Genomic DNA, 18,693 nt, shown 5'->3' with positions numbered 1-18,693 from the left:
CACAGCAAAAATTTCTACGTTTTAAACACACTGGCAAGAAAATGTCCAAACTCATCATCACAACCAAAAGTTTTCCACGTTGCATTTTTAAAACATCAATCATCAATCAGTAAATTTTGCTCTGGGTTTAAATTTTTACATCAAAGCTAACCAGTTCATATCCAACCACAACCATTTCCTTGGCTTGGGTGCCGCATCTACCATGTCGCAAGTATTTTAAATACTAATTTTTCAAATATAGCATGGTCAGATTTATCCACAAATATTCAGTCAACTTCCTTGTTAGAATTTGTGTAAATATACGGGCAAAATTAGTTTGTTTGTTGTGAAAGTTGATAAAATATCGACCGGATAAAATATCCTGTTTTTCAAGAAGAAGAGATTGCATCAATCATCTCTCATGTCATGCCAAACCAAAGGAAACATCAAATTCAGGAAGGAATGATAAGAAAACTTCATCATCAACCATTTCTTGTAACAATCACACAAAAATCATGATCCAATTCAACTTATTAAAGCATAAAAACCAAAGAAAAATAGCGAAAGAGCGGTAGCAACCAGTTGTTTATTTTTGCCGCCATCTTTGTTTTGACTGTTAAAAGGCAGTATGGTCCTATCAACAATACGCTTTCGAACCGAGCGACGTTTCCCGATCGAGAAGGATACTTATATTTTCCCGCGACGTTTCTCGAAGAAATGACGTATTCATCGTCGTATGAAAAACATCCTACTGTTTTTCACGCCGGAGCTCGATTTAAAAAGAGATTTGGAAAAAATCCATTACGTAATGCTTCCAACAGACAGTCGGGTACAGGCGATAATTCTCCATATTGGGACTTAAGACAGTTGCACACGACGACGAAAGTCTGAATGGAAACGAGGCTGAAAAAGGGTAAAAATCGATTTTATCACTCCGCATATCAGCTTTTTTTTCCCGCGCTTTTGCCAAAAGAGTCGCACTCCGCTCGCTAACGCTCGCTCCGTGCGTAATAATTAAAATTAATAATAATAAAACAATTTTGTTACTTTTTCTAAAGATCGCGTCATTTTTATTACTTCAAATGACCAATTATTAAAGTATCTTATAAAAACTCCATCTCATCCGGAAGATTCTGCTGCCATTTCCATTCCACCTTTTCCGGCAGTCGGTATCCATAGATTTTATAAAGCCCGATTCACGTAATTTTTTCCCAAATTCGCGCATTCACGCCAACCATTGGGGCGCCCCATTGTGTATCCCAGGCTAATCCCAGGCTTAATTTACATCATTGATTGATAGATGCTATTATCTAGCGCAATCACGAAGCATAATTTAATGGGAACGAGGTTGAACATAAAATCTTGTGTTTACTTACAAAACTGCTTAACTTTCCGAAGCTCATTTTCAACTGTTTTTTTTTTCAATAGAAAAGTTGCAGTGGAATCTTATGCAAAACGATCGTTCGACTTCTGAGTTTTTAAACCCCACCCTGCTGAGAAAAAAAAAGACATCAAAAATCAACGACGGTCAAATTATTCGAAAACATTGTCTACTGACATTACTGACCGTAGAAACGCACGGAATCTTAATAAAGAGCTATCTGGAAAAGAAATCCACTTCTAAAATTGGAAATTATGACCCCAGGGACCAGGGAAGATAGACCCTAAATCTGGAAAGGATTATTTTCAATAAAACTTTTGGACCACACTCTCGATAGGATCTAGAAAGTCGAAATCGTGAAAGCCTTTGAAGAATTGAAATACGACTTTTACATTAACGAGCTAACAATAGAAACAAACCAAAATTAAAAATGGAAAGGCTCCAGGATCACACTGCCTTCCTGTCGAATTCTGGAAAACTGAGAATCTCCATCAAATACTGTTTTAAGAACAATAAGTTGTCCTTTTATTCCTTTCAAAAAGGTTTTTGGTTCCATCATTAGAGATAAGCTATGGTACCACTAGAAACGGCCAAAGCAATAAGAAATTCCCACAACCAAACATCCTGTAATAAGCATCTTTTTTATTCATCTAGACTACACTATGAGATCTGCAATCCTTGATTCGGAATAGTGAGGAGAAGCAGTAGACATCCTACCCAACTTCTTAGTGATTTAGACTTTGCTGATGACATTGCACTGATGGAAGAAGCTATCATAAAGGCACAAGATCTTGAGTCGAAACGGATTGTCAACGTTGGTATTTATCCGAATCCAAAGAAAACAAAGTACCTTAAGAGAAGAAATTTTAGCGTGAAGAAATTTTGGCGTATGAGCCCATTCGCCAATTTTGGTGCAATTTGGCAGAATTTATTTTGGCGATTTAACAAAATTTCTAAATTTGGCTAGAATTGACTTTAGCGAAAGACTCATTTTTGTTCAATATTTTAGCTGAAAAAAAAGAGGAAAAAAAGGCGAATGACCTATAAATTCAAATTTGGCTAGAATTAATTTCAGCGAAAGAACACAGGAAAAAATTTCGATTTCCAAGGTTGGAAAATTTAAGATTTCTTAGTTGGAAAATAGATGAAATCCAATGGAAAATCCAACCTAGAAACTTGGGACACTCTCCAAGGATGGAAATGTTGCATTTTCCATGACTTGGAATTTTCAAAAATCCAGATTGAAAAAAGCCACAATCCAAAGTAAACAAACTTTGAATTTTCAAAAATCCAGGTTGAATAAAGCCAAAATCCAAGTTAAAAAAGGTTGGAATTTTCAAAAGTTCAGATTGAAAAAAGCCAAAATCCAAAAAGTGATGGCAGAGATGTGGAAAAAGAGATCTTAAACAAGGGTTTTGTTTTAGTGAACAGTCACTCGCTAGCGCCTAGGTCAATCTCTCGTTATTGTTCGCACAGATACGTGGTTGATCTTAGATCACTCACACAGCTCAGCAGGGCACTATTTGAAACTATGACACCCTATGTGCTTCACTGTGCTAACTCACTGCGATTGACCGAGGCCGCTCGGAAGGGACGCCTCACCTGACGGAAACTTACACCCTGACTGCTCACATTATAGCCTAATATCTAGGTTAGTTATACATCAAAACAGTTTTGAGCGTAAAATCGTTTGTGGTTTTCTCAAAGGACATGCGCAGAAATTGGTTACAAAAACGTAGTTTCCACATGGATTTTTAACGTTTTCCAAACTGTTTGGGAAAAACACAAATTTCCGACCCAAAAAGTCTAGTTTTTCAAACCGAGGTATCAAATTTACAAAAATATGTATTTTCACATCGATTTTTGACCTTTTTTTCAATTCCCAAACTGTTTGGAAAATAAAAATTTCCCACCCAAAAAGTCATGTTTTCCAACCAGCCTTGGAAAATTGTCATTTCTACATGTTTTTTTTTCACTTGATTTTTCAAGGGCATTGGTTTATTCTACAAAACCTATGGGTAATTTACGTTTTCCAAATCAGCTTAAGGTAATCGCTCAAATTTCCAACCTTCAATTATAAAATCAAAATTTCCAACAAAAATATTGAACTTCCAACCTTGGAAATCGAAAAATTTTCCTGTGGTATATGCTTGAGGAATTTTACCCCTTTAACAATTCAAACAAACAGCAATATAAATTGAAAGAGTCGATATTTTTACCTATTTGGGCGGTCTAACAGACACTGCGTGCCAACGACATGAATGTACGGATTGGAAAAGATTGGGTCGCAATTAAATGCATTTACCACCAAAGTATAGAACACTCAGACAAAAACAAAGACCTCCTGCAAATTATACTAATATGGAAAATACACGAAAATGCTTAGAGTTGTCTTGACATATCCCCAACAATTCGTATGTCGGACGAAGACCTTTATGGAAACTTTTCTCGTATCTCTACAATAAGACGTAAACGTCGAGTTTCAGTCACATATCACGCCGAGAAGAGCCAACCTCGCAGCCGTTAATGTGGTCACCCGACTAGAGAAACACTGGAAGACCTTTAGTTACCCTAAAAACCGTCTTAGTAAAATACTGGATTAACGAAGAATGAATTGAACAATATCACACCACTTTCTCACAGTCCCGGTAGGATATGTTCTACCAGTGGGGGAAAAACAGACTGAAACTCGATGGGGATTGGTATTTCCATGTTTTGCATGGCTAAATCCCCAGCGAATTATTGTTCCAAGTCAGAGAACTCAACGGGGATGGAGAAAATAGCACAAAGTTTTGTAGCGATGATTTTCTTATTTGATTATTTTCAGCGGGGACAATAATTGGAATTTAAACTCTCATATTAGATATTTTCCCACCCCACCGGGTCTATGAGAAAGGTGTAATATCATGAGAGACAGAAAAGCTTGAAAAACAGTTTTCATAGTTTTATCTAGACGATGTTATCGTCCGTTACAGTGATAGTAAAGGCGGGAAAAAATGGCGGTATGGCGTTATGGCGGTATACGGAAAAAAATCGGCGGGAGAGTTTCGAAGAAACGACCATTAAGACTGGCAACTCTACCGACTGTTAACTCTTTTCGGCAAAAAAAACCGTTTGCGAATTTTCTTCGGCTTTGGGCTTTTTTCTTAGATAGTGATTCGTCTTAGACTATAACATAGTCTAAGTTTTATCCTTTCGCTGAAGATGTACTACAGTACTAACTCTTCACGGTGGTCATTTTTGGCTGTTTTTCTCCCACTTGCTGAGCAACCTTGTTGAACAAGGGTGTTTTTTGATTTTTATATAGACAATAGACTACACAACATTTCTTTTACCATATCAACCTTTGAAACAGTTTTCCAAAAAAATTTGAAAAATCTTTTAGAAAAAAAAATTATCACGTGACCGAAAATGACGTCATCAAAATTTTGAATGAAAAACAACTTCGAAATAGCGTAAAAGTAATACCTTCATCCGATAGCTCTCGATGAGTAGTGTTCGAAAATGGGGTCACTTTTTATTTAGATCAATTCCAAAGTCGAGACAGGTCTAGAAATTGAATTTTCAGTTATGCCCATATAAGGTAAAAAACAACGATCGATTAGGCAATTTTGCTTGGAAATGCTTAGGGGGTATTTAAACAGTATGTTCCCGATAAGCTACAGACTTGAAATTTGGTATGAAGTAAGGTTAAACAAAAGCAAAATTTTTGGGCTTGAGACTTTTTCATTTTAGGCTTTTATCTTGTTGCTAGGCAACATTCTTTAAAAAGACGGGGGTCAAAATCGGGTTTTTCCGGTATTAAAAATCGGGAAATCGGAATAAAAAAAATTCTAAAGCTCAAAATTGTTATTTTTTCATAGGGAGTCTCCCTACCAAATTTGGTGATTTTACGACAACTCTAAGAGGGTGTTTAAATAGGGTGTGGAATTTCAAAAACTAAAGTTTTGAGTAAAATAACTTTTAAACTTTAATTTTCAGTAGAAACTCTCATAAAATTCAATCTTTCCTCTTATTTTTTGAAAAAAACTACGCCTTTAACTCTCTTGGAATGTTACTTTGTCAAAAGAAAAGATGATTTTCAGTCGTTTAAGCCAATAAAAAAATTTTGACAAATTTTCGACATAACCCCCTGGAAATTTGCCAGTTTTAAATTTAGCAACCTCGTCCCAGTCTTCAAAAACCTTTAAAACTCGATATTTCGGCTTCAGATTTTTGTAAAAATAAAAGTGACCCCATTTTCGGACGCAGAATTTTCCCCTCTTTCCAATAAAATTAGTTTTAAAATTCAAAAACACTTTTTTAGTTTCGTTTTTTTCAAAAAACTGCCAAAAAAGGGACTGGAAACGAGTTTTGAAAATTTTCAAATTTTGAATTTTTTTTGGAAAACCATAACATTTATGAATATCCATTGGTTTGGCAACATAAAAACAATATATAAGCTAAATTGAGGCTAGTGTGGGAGAATTTTGACCATGTTTTGCCGCCGTGCTTTTGTTTTAGCCTTTTTCGCAAGATTTAATGCTTTTTGAAAATTCTTACAAGGGTCATTTGGTAAAGTTTATGCCTGTGAAAAAGATTTTTTTCCTTGAATTCGCGAAAATAAAGTCGTAAATTCCGCGATTTGTCGACCTCACAAAAGATTCAGCAGCTAAAGTTATTTTCAAGGGCACCAAAGGTGGAGAAACGTCACTTGTGATTGCAGCAATGGGAAGCAATGAGTTGAAGATCTAATACGAATCAAACTTTGAAAAAGATTGGCTGCTCAAAACCTGCTCAAAGCTTTACCGGTGAGCACTAAAATATTATAGAACTAAGACTCATTTAGCGTATATTGTACTTTACCACAATTTTCGTGCGCAAACCCATAACACAATTAAGTCACACCTTCTTCATCCAATAGAAGACGTCATTCGCATTTGCTTTATCCCTCACCGAGGAGGGAACCTGTAACGCAAGAAAACCGAGAGAACTACTCTCGGAGCTTGGTGGTTGTGGTGGAATCAACAATATTACGAAAATAAGTTTTAAAACGTTCGACGACTAGCTTATCAGCGATGGTGAATCTTATGGTGAATCTAGTTCAAATGTCCAACCCCAGCTGCCGGGAACCACGGACGTTAAACCGTGCTATAAGTAAAGAAAGCTTGACAACCTGAAAGCATAATCATTGTGCTAATAATTTGCTAAAAGCTTTTAACTAACATCAGAGGTTGTAATCTCATCCAGTTACATACCATACCGATCAAATCAGAAAGTTTCTCTCTAACGAAAAAGAGTTTTTAGATTTCTATTCCTATTTGGATGAGTTGCACGATGGAGGGTCAACTATAGACGCTTACAATGAGCGCCAATTTCCCTCACATGGCACTTGCAAAGTGAACCACTGTGAGGGAATCAAACCTCTGTAAGCTGTGTAGCAATCCAGGTCAATGATCACTATGCCACAGCGTCCGTCCGTTAGACGAAATCTACCAACGGGGGTAGTGAGTTGGTTTTATGCTCTTTTTGAATAATATTTTACTTGACAAAATGAATCTGCATTTTCAATTATCTTTCAACAGGAGAAAAACAATGTTTCAAGACAATAATAATAATTATAGACTTGGATTTACGAGAAAATTCAAGCAAGAACAGAAATTTATAAATGATGACCATATTCTTATTCTTCCGATTATAGAAAGGTGTAAAGCATTTTCAATCCTGAAATACAAAAGCAGGACTCGTTTTTCTCAAAAAGAACAATTTTAGAGTGGTCTGTAAACACACAGTACAAGCAAGTCTAACTAGGAGATACTATCGTTCGTTACAGGGATAATAATACCAATGTAGATAGATGCGCGGAGTTTGCAGCAGTAATGACGGTATACGGGAAAAAATCGGCGGTAGAGTTTAGAAGACTGACAAATGCAAACTCAACCGGTGTAAACTCCCTTTGGCGAAAAACCCGTTTTGCGGATTTTCTTCAGCTTTGGGTTTTTTTTCTTAGAAAGTGTTTGCATTAGACTACGGCATACATAGTCTATGCATGCACGCTTCAAACATATTTTGGCAAAAGAAGTGAGTATCATGAGGCCATACAGACACAAATACTTCGTCGATGATGTGGTCACGCTTTTTATTAGAAAAAAAAATCACATCTCGGGTGACCAATCTCGTGAGGGTTCATTTCTTTGCGTGACATTCATGAAAGGGGGATTTTTCGAAAGAAAACATTAACTTTTATAAGCAACTTATAAACGTAGAATAAATAGGAACCTAAGCTGTAGAGTTGAACCCGCAGTCAATTCATAATAAAATTAAAGTAAAGCTGCAAACTTACATTAGAAAGAGTCATCGAAAATCGCGAACTAAAATGGAATTAAAAAATTCAAAGATGTAGGAATTTAGACCTCACAGAAACAAAATCTATATTTTACTGACCATGAAAAATGTTCTTATGATAAATAGATTCATAAGAATTTAATTAGTGCATAAACTTATGTAATAATTCATAAGAATTGATCGCGCTGGTCTGTAAATTTATCAATCAGGAACATCAATAGAGAGGGAATCCCTTTTACGCTACTTATTAATTCTACAGACCAGAATAGCTTTTCTCAGGGAATGACTTTTAAACTTACGTTTCTCTTCTGAAACTTTTTTTTCCTGATTTCCTTTATAACACAAAATCAAAATATCAAAAAACAGTTTTGGAAGATGTAATATAGCTTACAAGAAGTATATTTTGAGTGACAAAAAAAGGTAAAATTTTTTGGCTTACTACGGTTTGATATTTATCATCGGGGATCGAGATATGTTTATGTGTTAGTAAAATTTCGGATGTTTGGAGTTTTGTTTGTTCTTTTTCATTTCGTGAAAGCACGTACAGGGCATACGCCGTGTCTACTTATACAACTTAGAGGCTTGTAGTGTGGTTGCGCAATTTTTAATAGTGGCTAGCAATAAGAGGGTCACCACTTCCACGCTTTCAATTTCACTTTATGTTAAGTTATCATCAAATGTAGACTATAGTCTTATTGTCTCGTGACAAAATGTATGATATTGGAGCTTGCTCCTGTTAGGTTTTTTAACAAAAACGTGACTTGTAGGTTCCACAGTATCTTATCCAAAAAGGTATATTCTGTTCACGAGGAGACAGACGTGTCAAAGACAGATAATTTTTCTTTTGATAGAATTAAAATATGCTTGAGATATTTGCGATGTTCGGAATTCCAATCATCGTTTGCAATTCTTCAGGAGTTCGCTAGTTAAAGAGAAATTTGTAAACAAACTGTATGCAGCGGATACAAAATCAAAACAAATGTCACATGTCAAAATAAAAAATCAAACCAAATATGGCTAATTTTTATTGTTCAATTGTTTTACAAGTTTGTTTTGGACACGTGATTTTCATTGTTCTCTTTAATGACACGTGGTTCGCGCAATGTTTACATTTTACTACTGTAATGTCCCTTTAACGCTGATGAATTTAAGATATATACACGTTTTTCTATAAGAACAAACTATATAAGAACATTAGGCTTAGATGGCAAAAATGTTAAGAACAAGTTAAGAACATTTTAAGGCTTTGCAGACTCTAAAACAGTCAAATTTTTAGGAAAATGGACAAAAATACATAAAAAATGGGGAAAATAAGAACATTTAGGCTTGAAACTCGAACATTTAAGAACATCCGAAGGCTTCAAAAATTTAGATACTCTAATAAAAAAAACGTGTACTAGATTATGGGCAGGCGAATTTATAACAAATTCAGTGTATTGACTTAAGTACGTTCGCCACGAAATATTTATCTTAGTTCGTTAAAACGTTTTTCTTATTTAACGGGGTAAAAGTCTTAACCCTTCAAACCCGAGTGGATATACACGGTCTAAATTTGCCAATTTGATAAATGACAGACTTAAGGCTATAACTCATGACCATTTGATTTAAAAGGGCATAAACGGCATGCTTTTAGAAAGGGCGTAAGAATACTTTTCTAATGGTATGCCAAAGCCTTTACTCTTATAAAAACTTGAAGAGCCTTGTCATAAGTTAATGTTTCCATGACAGCAAGTACTATATTCTTTTCGGAAGACACTGAGTCCAATTCAAAGACTATCTTATCGGCCCTTTTATGCCGACCCTTATTGACGTTATAAGGGCCGTCGTAAGGGATTAAAATTTTGGTTAGCTGATAGTACTGATTTTAAACGTATGTGTGTTTTTCTGTGAAGAAGACGGTTAGCATTTATTTGTCTATATCTAGACTGACTGAGAACAATGATAGATCAGCAGTTTTACAGTCCTTAATTTTGCGAGTTAGATCTGTGGATTAATCGCCTCAATCACCCCACCGTTCTCAAAAGTGCAAATGATACATAAACTCGCTGGTAAAGGAAATGGTTGGTTAGCTTATATGAGTGAAGATATTGGTCAGTAATCATAACTGATTATAGATGTTGCACTCTTCAAATTTACTTTGATGGGATAAATTTTCTTAGAGATTAAATAATAATTCGCGAAAAGACCACATTGAAATTTGGAAAGGTCTTATCCACGTAAGAACAGAATTCCAAAATTGTCAGATCATTACTTTTAAAATGTTAACTGGCATCAAAGAAGCGCTAATAATGCGTATTTCAACAACCAGTATGTGTAATTTGGCAGTAAAAAGACACACGATCATGAAAATACTGTTTCCCGATAATGTCATCCGCGAACTAAGCCCAGCTGGCACACAACGTTGTTTCGACGTTTTTCTAACGTTCACAACGTCCATATAACGTTAGAAAAACGTTGAAACAACGTTGTGTGCCAGCTGGGAAGTCTCCGCAAAATCTTCAAATGAGCTCAACTGCGAAACTTAATACCCGCAAAAATTTATCTTATCAAAGTAATCAATTGGAAGTCCTTCTTTCACTAAAAACAATTATCCAAAGTCGAGATATGACGATTTGAAATCTTTCAAAATGCGTTCTTTTAATTATTTTAGTTCTTTCGTTGAAATTCTATTGTTTTCTTGCTAAAAACAAAAAACTCTGATACTGTATTTCGTCTTTGGAAAAGAGTTAGACAAAAAGATTTGGAACTTTTGATCAAAGCCATTAAAGTAATCTCAAAACATTTGAAACCATCTGATTATCCCTTTAAGATATTTGTTTTTCCAGTAGGAGGGTGGCTTGGGTTCGAGTTTTAGTCAGGTAGAATTAAGTCATAAACCGCCAAAAACGGGACAAAAATGGTGTAGAGATGAAATTTTGCACAGAGGTCCAGGAACATGTCAGGAATCTGCAGGAATCACCAAAAAAAAGCCCTACCCCCAGGAAGATGGGAACACCCTCAAATCCATAATGGCGGACATGGTACTTTTTTCTACAATTAATCAAGGGGTGACCCTTGATAACTGATTTTTAATGGTTTTCAAATGTCAAAAATAACTAGACAGGGAGACTTAACTTGGCACAGCACAACCTTTTCATCTCCTAAACGTGAGGAACAGCGAGCAATACGAGACGATTATGGAAACATAAGTTTTTATTATGATATAATATACTCTCCAACACACTTTTTAGCATTATGATTTTTTTAGATCTGTCTGAGAGATGCTCTGTGATTGGTTCCATGTAATAAAACATCAAGTAACATGTGACAAAATGTCACGCATAAAATGCATAAAATATTTTTTTATCTACAGAAAACGTGCGAACTTGAATTCAGACGATATCAACAGCCATTTAACAAATGTGAAGGAATAACAAAGTTTATAAAAAACGTGAGTAGATAATTCTTAAAGCCTTCGATTGGCTAGGCATTTTCACATGTAATAGTCCTGCTGAGGTTGGAGGATCTGTTGTAAAGAAATGGTTTTTTTTAACTTTATGAATGTTTTAAGGTTTTGTTTTTAAGAGTGATATCGTTTACTTACTCATTCACATTGGATTGACACGGATGTGGAAGCAAGGTTGGTTAGAAAAAGGAAAAGAGAAACAACTTTTTGCTTATATCAGCATAATATAACAATAGGAAGACACTGTCCTGATATGAAATATGTGTCTGATATGAAACGGGAACACTTATGTAAAAATAAAACCTTTAAATGATTGTACAAACCATCGAGCTTACGAAGAAGAAAGAATTTTAATTGACGTCAGTTTTTGAACAAGTCAATTTTGACCACTTTCTTAACAAACCTCATAAGTAGTACAAAGTTTGCAGTTTCTGACATTGAAACCACTCTTCTCGAGATGCATAAATTTATTGTTGTCCTCGTTTTCAAACAGAATTCATTGCTATAAAATTATATATTCACAATGATAATTGTGTTGTTTACACCTCATGAGACATTTTGAATTACAAGTACTTTTGTTTTAGAGTTAATGTTTGCCTTTTGGGAATTTAAATTAGTTTAAATGTATAACTTCATAGCAATGAAATGTGTTTGAAAACGAGGACAACAATAAATTTATACATCTCGAGAAAAGTGTATTAAGTTGAATTAATTAATTTAATTGAATTAATTAAGTCAAAGTTTACCCATACAAAATACGAAGTCGATAGCACAATTAGAGCGCTCTACCACGTCAAAATTTGAAAATTTGTGGAAACCCTTTTTGGTCCACCCGGTAAATCTCCTGTTATCTAACTTTTAAGTCTCATCATTATTTAAGAAAGTTTCTGCTCGCGAAAGTTTGTACGCCTAAAGTGCATGAATCATCCACATTGACATTCTATTAAAGCATTCTAAACCTACTTACAACCTTTTCCTTTACAGTACAAAACAGAAATAAGCAAAATTCATAAGATGACAAACACCGAGAATTCAACCACCACGTCCGAATCCTTAATAACATGCAATGGTGCGTCATCACCAGTGAAGCCAGTGGAGCCGCTACCACGAAAACCACATGATGAAGTGATAATGGACAGTGGTGGGTTACTACCTCCTAGCTCCGAGAATTCAAATTTGGATGATATTGATGAAGATAATGAAGGGTCGGATCAGGGATCGAGTGATAGTGCATTACCGTTGTCTTCAGCTTCAAATACAAATAATGATTCTTCGAATGAAGAAAACGAAAGATCCAATGAAAAGAAAAGAGTAAGTGGTCTTAATCTTCTTCGAGGTCTTAGACGTCACTTGAGGACGCGCTTCTACTGCACCTCAGAAAATAGATTGTCACATTGACCTTTATATATCCTAGACCAGAGCTTTATCATTTATCTTTGATCGGAGTTTTTAGAAAAATGGTACCCAACTGGTAACACTTCTAGATGTGGGCTAAAAATGTTATTAACATGTTTTTATTTTCACCATTTTGTGAGAATTTTTGTCAATTTTTTTAAGAAATCGGGAGTTTTAGAGTCACAAAGAATTAAATAAAATGTTCTTAACTTGTTCTTTATTTTTGCCATCGAAGTCTTATGTTCTTATATCGTTTGTTCTTATATAAAAAGCATGTATCTCAACTAGATCTATTATTTTTTCTCACTATAGAAAGACATCCTACACCGTGACATTGAGAAAAGGCGTCGAGAACGCATTAACAGAAGTTTAGTTAAACTAAAAAGCCTTGTACCTACGACACGTGACTCAATGAAATGTAATGGGAACAGCAGATTGCAAAAAGCTAAACTTCTTGAAATGACAGTTGAATACTTGGAGAACATTTCTAAAAAAGGTAAGGTTAGGCACTTCATTCAAAATCAAATTTGCGAAATAAAAGAGGATAAAATAATAACCTTATACACAGCAACTTCTAAAATCTATGAAACAGCATTTTCAAAATATAATAGAAGTTCTTCTTTTTGTTTTAGAACCATCACAACTTTCGAAAGATTGTAAATCGGAAAGTAAACGGGGAAATGAGAGTCCGAATCGGGACGTTGTTGTTGAATCAGCTAAAGAGATTTATCTTACTGGTTATAAAGCAGCAACAGAACACATTATCAAGAAGATCAGTGATGTCTACAACATATCTGGCAACGAGTTGCAAAGTTTGACCAAAGTTATTGGTATACCTGAGGATGTGAAGGTTCCAAACATGGTCCTCGTACCACCCTCACCATCACCCTTGGCTAACGGTGAAAAGAAAATGGTGGATTTGAATGACGCCATGGCGGCTCAAAAGGAGAAGTTAAAGCGTGAAAAAGTAAACGCAATGACAGTGGCTAGCCAATATGGTTTGAATTATACAAATGGAAGTTTAAAAGAAGAGATTTCGATGAAGCACTCGCCTCCTTTGAGGAACGGACAAAATGCTTTTTCCTTCTCAGATCACCATCATCAAGAACAGAAAATGAAAAGTGAACACGAAAAAGAGACTGACACTCCAGGCCCTATTTTACTTTCATGTTTAATGCAAGACCCTATGACGTCACAATACCACACCACAGTCCTTCCGCTCACTGCAATCATGTCCGCTGAAAAATGCCGAAATCTCTCAATGCCCTATTTATATAAACAAAGTAAAAATGCAATAGAGACAGTGCTGAGCAAAAGGAAGGATGTCCCGCCTCTAACATCACCGAAAGCATCGCCCAACTTTTTCATGCCGCCACATAAGGCGGATGAATACGCCCACGCCCTTGCTAGCTCTCCATTGAAACGACTTCATGATGATCGCCAAGTACCGGTGATAATCGGAGGAAAGCGACCGCCTCAACTGACGAAAGAATACGATCGCTCTAAAGAATACGAGAGAATGAACGGACACATGAACGGGTATCCCGACCCTCGTGGTCCAACACCCGATAGAAATAGACTGCCAAGTACGGAAAATTCATTTATGGAACGAAAACAGAGGTATGACATTAATGCCAATATGGAGATGGTGAAAGACTTTGATTTGAAGTACAAATTGAGAAACGAAGACTATTTGAGAGGTCTACCGACGTCTAATGGAAAAGATAAGTTTTGGTATTGAGCCCAACGTTTTTAAAGATCGTTATTTGATGGCGGAAAAGTCTAGGATTTAACGTCTATGTAGTCCATGCGATACAAATGATGTCTTTTTGACGCTCAAACATTTTTGGGTTGAACTTTTAAAGATAAAAATATTTAAAGATTTATTGTTTATAGATAATTGAGTATCTTTGTAAATTTATAGTGTTAATATTTTTTAATTTAAAAACGAGAAATTTTTGATTATTATAATTGTTTAAACAAAATAACTTTGGTCTAAAGATTAATATGTAATATAATTCTCTGACTTGTGATTTGCTTAATGAATTTCGAACCCTCCATCAGGCGAGAAAAATTCAAGTTATTGTTCTACGGGAAGACTTTCAGAAAAAAAAATGACCGGTCGGTCGGTTAGAAATAAGTTTCTTAAAATCTATAAGATCTTAAAAATTGGTGACGCCTTAACTCTGGTTTAGTCGGCCTACTTTTAGCCCTGCCTATTCTAATTGCTAGAGTTGGCATATAGTTGCGCCGACTAAACCAGAGCTTAAAAGCAGTAGACTTTTTCTTCTTTATCGATGAGTGAATAGCGCTCGGCAACGCATACGTCATAGTTATTTTTCTTATTATCACTAACAACTCAACCTTCCCAATCTCTTCTCCACAAAATTTCCGATAAAATGTGGGGCCAACCATCTTCCAACTCCCTTTCAAACTCGAGATATGGCATTTTTTCTGTTTTGTTGACGTCATCGACTGAAAATGCCCAAAAATTCTCGATCCAATGAGGGGTCACCAACCTCCCAACTCCTTTTCAAACTCGAGATATCACATTTTATAGTTTTTCTAAAATCTGTGACGTCACTGGGTCCCTTTACCCCCACTGACCTTTAAAGGTCAGTGCTTTTACTCCTAATGTTTTCAACGGTCAATTTGCGAATTTTGGAATTTTTGCGGTCAACGGATAGCATATGCCCAAGGGTCCCAAAAAAAGTCAAATATTTCCATGCGAAAGTGGGTTTTTAATTTTGAGAAGGAAAAAAACCTAAATCTGAATTTATTTTACTGTTTAAAGCCGACGTAAAATTAGGAAGATGTTTCAATGAGCGCGGCCGTGACGGTCGGGATGTCATCAACGCTGGGCTTTAGCGTGACATCATGGCGCTCTAAATCTACTCAGCGTGACATGCATGTTCATAAATCCATTTTTAGTATAGTAAAATTGTTTCGGAGTAAGATAATAGCACAAAAAGAGACCAATTACAAGCTAAAATTATATAATATTTGTTACAGCGTTGGTATGGAAATGCATTTTTCATTTTTCACTGTGTAAATTATAGCCAGCTGTAGCCAGGGGTACTAGGGTTGCGAGATGACGGGTATTTTAGAGCCAAAGTTCGAAAACGACCCTTGGAGGGACTGAATTTCGAAAATTTTGTCAATTTTTGACGTTTTTGTCACAATTAGAGAGGGTGGCAGAAACCCAAAATTTCAAAAATTTATGACCCCTTGAGGGAGCCGATTTTTATTGTCGTGATTTTGGAACCCTTACCTTACAGAACCTCAATTGCTTTTTAAGTCATTGTATACCTCCTTGAGGGAATTTCGAGAGTGTGAAAAAGTGACCCTTAATAGCTCGCACATACCCGACACCCGTTTTGCCTGAGTACCTCCCCCTGTCCGGGAAATCATATCAGTCTTTAAACTAGTAGTTGACAACATCTATCAACAAACAAGTTTTATTTTTCGAAAATAAACTTTTTTAAAGAGCTGAAGCCATCTGCAGCATGTCAAGAAAGCTTTCATTTCCCCCTCTCTTAGCTTTCTTTTTACTTTAGAAAGTAATAAGGGGGATGTCTTGAATATTACATAACAAACATATGTAGTCGTAATGGTGTAGTTACGTCAGATTATGTAAAAACATTTCACTGTAATAATAGGTCTCCCTAATATTCTTTTTTATATAAGCACAAACATAAGCGTTTCCTTCAGGATGTAAATTTTTAGTCTTCTTAACTGTTTCCAAGCAAGATATGAGCAATAAAAAACGAAAAAAGAAACATAGCTAAGAGAACACGGGAATACGAACGAATTCGGGATCACTTCGTATGTTTTCTAGAAGGTGCCAAGGTGACACCAAAGAAGAATCTACTGTGTTTGAAAATAAAGAAACTCGATATAATGTTTACTTGCATTTATCCATAATGCCGACCAATGCATGCACCCTCGCTTGTTATTGCAATAAATGGAATATGTCAGCCACAGATTGACGTAAAGCAATGGCTAGAGATACAGATATGCGCACCATTTGGTCTATTTATTATTTCCTGTAATGTGTTTACAGACAAAAGGAAGTTTTCACATCTATAATTAAGCTAGCTTGTACGGGAGCTTGTATCATAATTATCGATGTACTTTCATGATGTAATTTTAGACTTAAATTATTGTCCTTTTTTACGCCAGCATTTATCAAACACCGAGGTTCTGATTGCATTACTCAGCTTTGATCTAAGAAAATTAATGCTAAACAGTTGCTGAGTAGTAAAGGCTTCAAAACAACTAAATCCCATTGCGTTCTAAAATACAGGCCTTGTTAACCATGGTGTGTGTCTACGGGTTTCTTCTCAGAGTTTTCAAGGTTTTTTTGCGCCATTTTCAAGCGGTTTTTAAGGTTTTTAACGATCTTTCAAGATTTTTTCACAGAAAATTGATAGTTTTCAATTTTTCCAGGTCCCGTGACACCCTGTAACACACCTCTAGATAAATTTTCTGCCGATCAAGCTTTTGCTAATGCTATGGATAAATTTCATATTTTTCATCTCTTAACTTGAGAAAAAATAACCTTTGACCAATGGGGGTAAGCAAATCACGAGACACTCGCACTCCAAAAGTCGAGTATCGAGTTTCATGCCAGAAACAAGCTACACTTAAAGGATGATAATGCTAACTTCACGCGTGTATTTTTGACACGAAAAAATAATTAGAAGGACCTTTGAAGTACTGTAGTAGTTCAACGGAAAAGGCTGTCTTAGAACTACCATACAGTCGAAGATTCACAAGAATCAACATACTTTATAACCAGAAAACAAGTTCTAGCCTAGTTTTGGCCAAAAAGTCATCCAAAGGTCCGGAATAATGAAATATATATATAACAAGCTAGATGCTGAATTGACCTACCTGATGATGAAAGTTAGATAGCAATTCGAGAAGAAAATGAAAAAAATCAGTCAGAAAATATAGTGTTTAGCGAAAATGCATAACGCAAAAATTTTATCATTGATTGTTGATGGGGGGAGAGGAAAGGGTTGTAAGGAAAAAATAAATCGAAAGAATAAATCAGTTTTATTGACAATTGAATCATGCTTAATAATGTTTTTTTGTGAAAAAATTGGAAATATAAGGAAAGAATCAGATGAAAATCTGCAAAAACGGCGATTTGCGGCATTTTCCACAAGAAGAAATTTTTTTCAAAAATCGAACTCGGCCATGTTTTGAGCATTGCGAATACGCATCTCTCTGCAAAAAAATTAGAAAAAATAAAAGATGAAAATTCGAGGAAATGTCAAAAAACCGGTTTTTCCGGCATATTTCTGGCATTTTCGGCCGGAAAAAAATGTTTTTCGAAAATCGAGCTCCGTCACATTTTAGGTATTGTCATTTTGCATCAGTGTGAAAAATTTCATAAAAAAATATAAAGTACAGCTCGAGAAAATCAAGAAATACCATTTTCCGGCGAAAATGGGCTGCTCCGGCGATTTTTAGAAAGTTCCGGCTTCAAAACTCAGTTCTATTGACGATTGAAAGTCCGATGAAAATCTGCAAAAATGGCGATTTCTGGCATATTCGACCGGAAAAGATTTTTTCTCAAAAATCGGACCCGGCCAAGTTTTGGGCATTACTAATACGCATCTTTTTGCAAAAAATCAGAAAAAACCAATGATGAAATCTTGAGAAAATGCCAAAAAACCGGTTTTTCCGGCATATTTCCGGCATTTTCGGCCGGAAATGAATTTTTTTCGAAAATCAGGCTCCATCACATTTTGGGCATTACCATTTTGCATCATTGTGCCAAAAATCCAAAAAAACTAATGAGCCAATCCTGAGAAAAGCTGGTAACAGACGGACGGACGGACGGACGGACGGACGAACGAACGAACGGACATGGGTTAATTTATAGGACCTCCACCGGGGCACCCGGAGGTAGGTCCAAAAATATGAACATATAAACGACTGGACATCTTTCTTCTATTGTGTCTTTGAAGCGAGCTTCGTTGCAGCCTGAATTTCAAATTTGATTTAAAAAATCCGACAAAATTCAGTCAATTTTATTTCTATGAATTACTTAGGTAAAAGGATCTGAAATGCAGAATTCCAAATGCGTGTATACTTTTGAATCACTGTTGTCACTCGAATAATTTTTTTTATGACTTGAAAACAATGATTTTGCCTC

At 35.7% G+C, this 18,693-nt stretch overlaps 1 protein-coding gene across 1 annotated transcript; it reads left to right on the top strand.

Moving 5' to 3' along the window:
* Positions 1 to 7,994: 7,994 nt before the first annotated feature.
* On the top strand, positions 7,995 to 14,542 carry LOC136802749 (class E basic helix-loop-helix protein 40-like). Its single transcript, XM_067059508.1, has 5 exons — positions 7,995 to 8,104; positions 11,037 to 11,114; positions 12,114 to 12,440; positions 12,837 to 13,020; positions 13,157 to 14,542. Exons 3-5 carry the CDS (start codon positions 12,144 to 12,146, stop codon positions 14,263 to 14,265), a joined length of 1,590 nt encoding a protein of 529 aa, XP_066915609.1. The 5' UTR covers positions 7,995 to 8,104; positions 11,037 to 11,114; positions 12,114 to 12,143; the 3' UTR covers positions 14,266 to 14,542.
* Positions 14,543 to 18,693: the final 4,151 nt, after the last annotated feature.

Source organism: Clytia hemisphaerica, unplaced genomic scaffold, assembly GCF_902728285.1.
Source record: "Clytia hemisphaerica strain Z4C2 unplaced genomic scaffold, Clytia hemisphaerica genome assembly, whole genome shotgun sequence".
NCBI classification, from domain to species: Eukaryota; Metazoa; Cnidaria; class Hydrozoa; order Leptothecata; family Clytiidae; genus Clytia; species Clytia hemisphaerica.
The sequence above is the reverse complement of the archived record's forward strand: the minus strand, read 5'-3'. Positions and strand labels throughout refer to the sequence as shown.

Bases quoted from the DNA above. Each gene is read 5' to 3' on its own strand.
- LOC136802749 (XM_067059508.1), top strand. From the start codon at position 12,144: ATGACAAACACCGAGAATTCAACCACCACGTCCGAATCCTTAATAACA. The intron at 12,441-12,836 runs GTAAGTGGTCTT...TTCTCACTATAG, and splicing joins GATCCAATGAAAAGAAAAGA to AAAGACATCCTACACCGTGA. The intron at 13,021-13,156 runs GTAAGGTTAGGC...TTTTTGTTTTAG, and splicing joins GGAGAACATTTCTAAAAAAG to AACCATCACAACTTTCGAAA.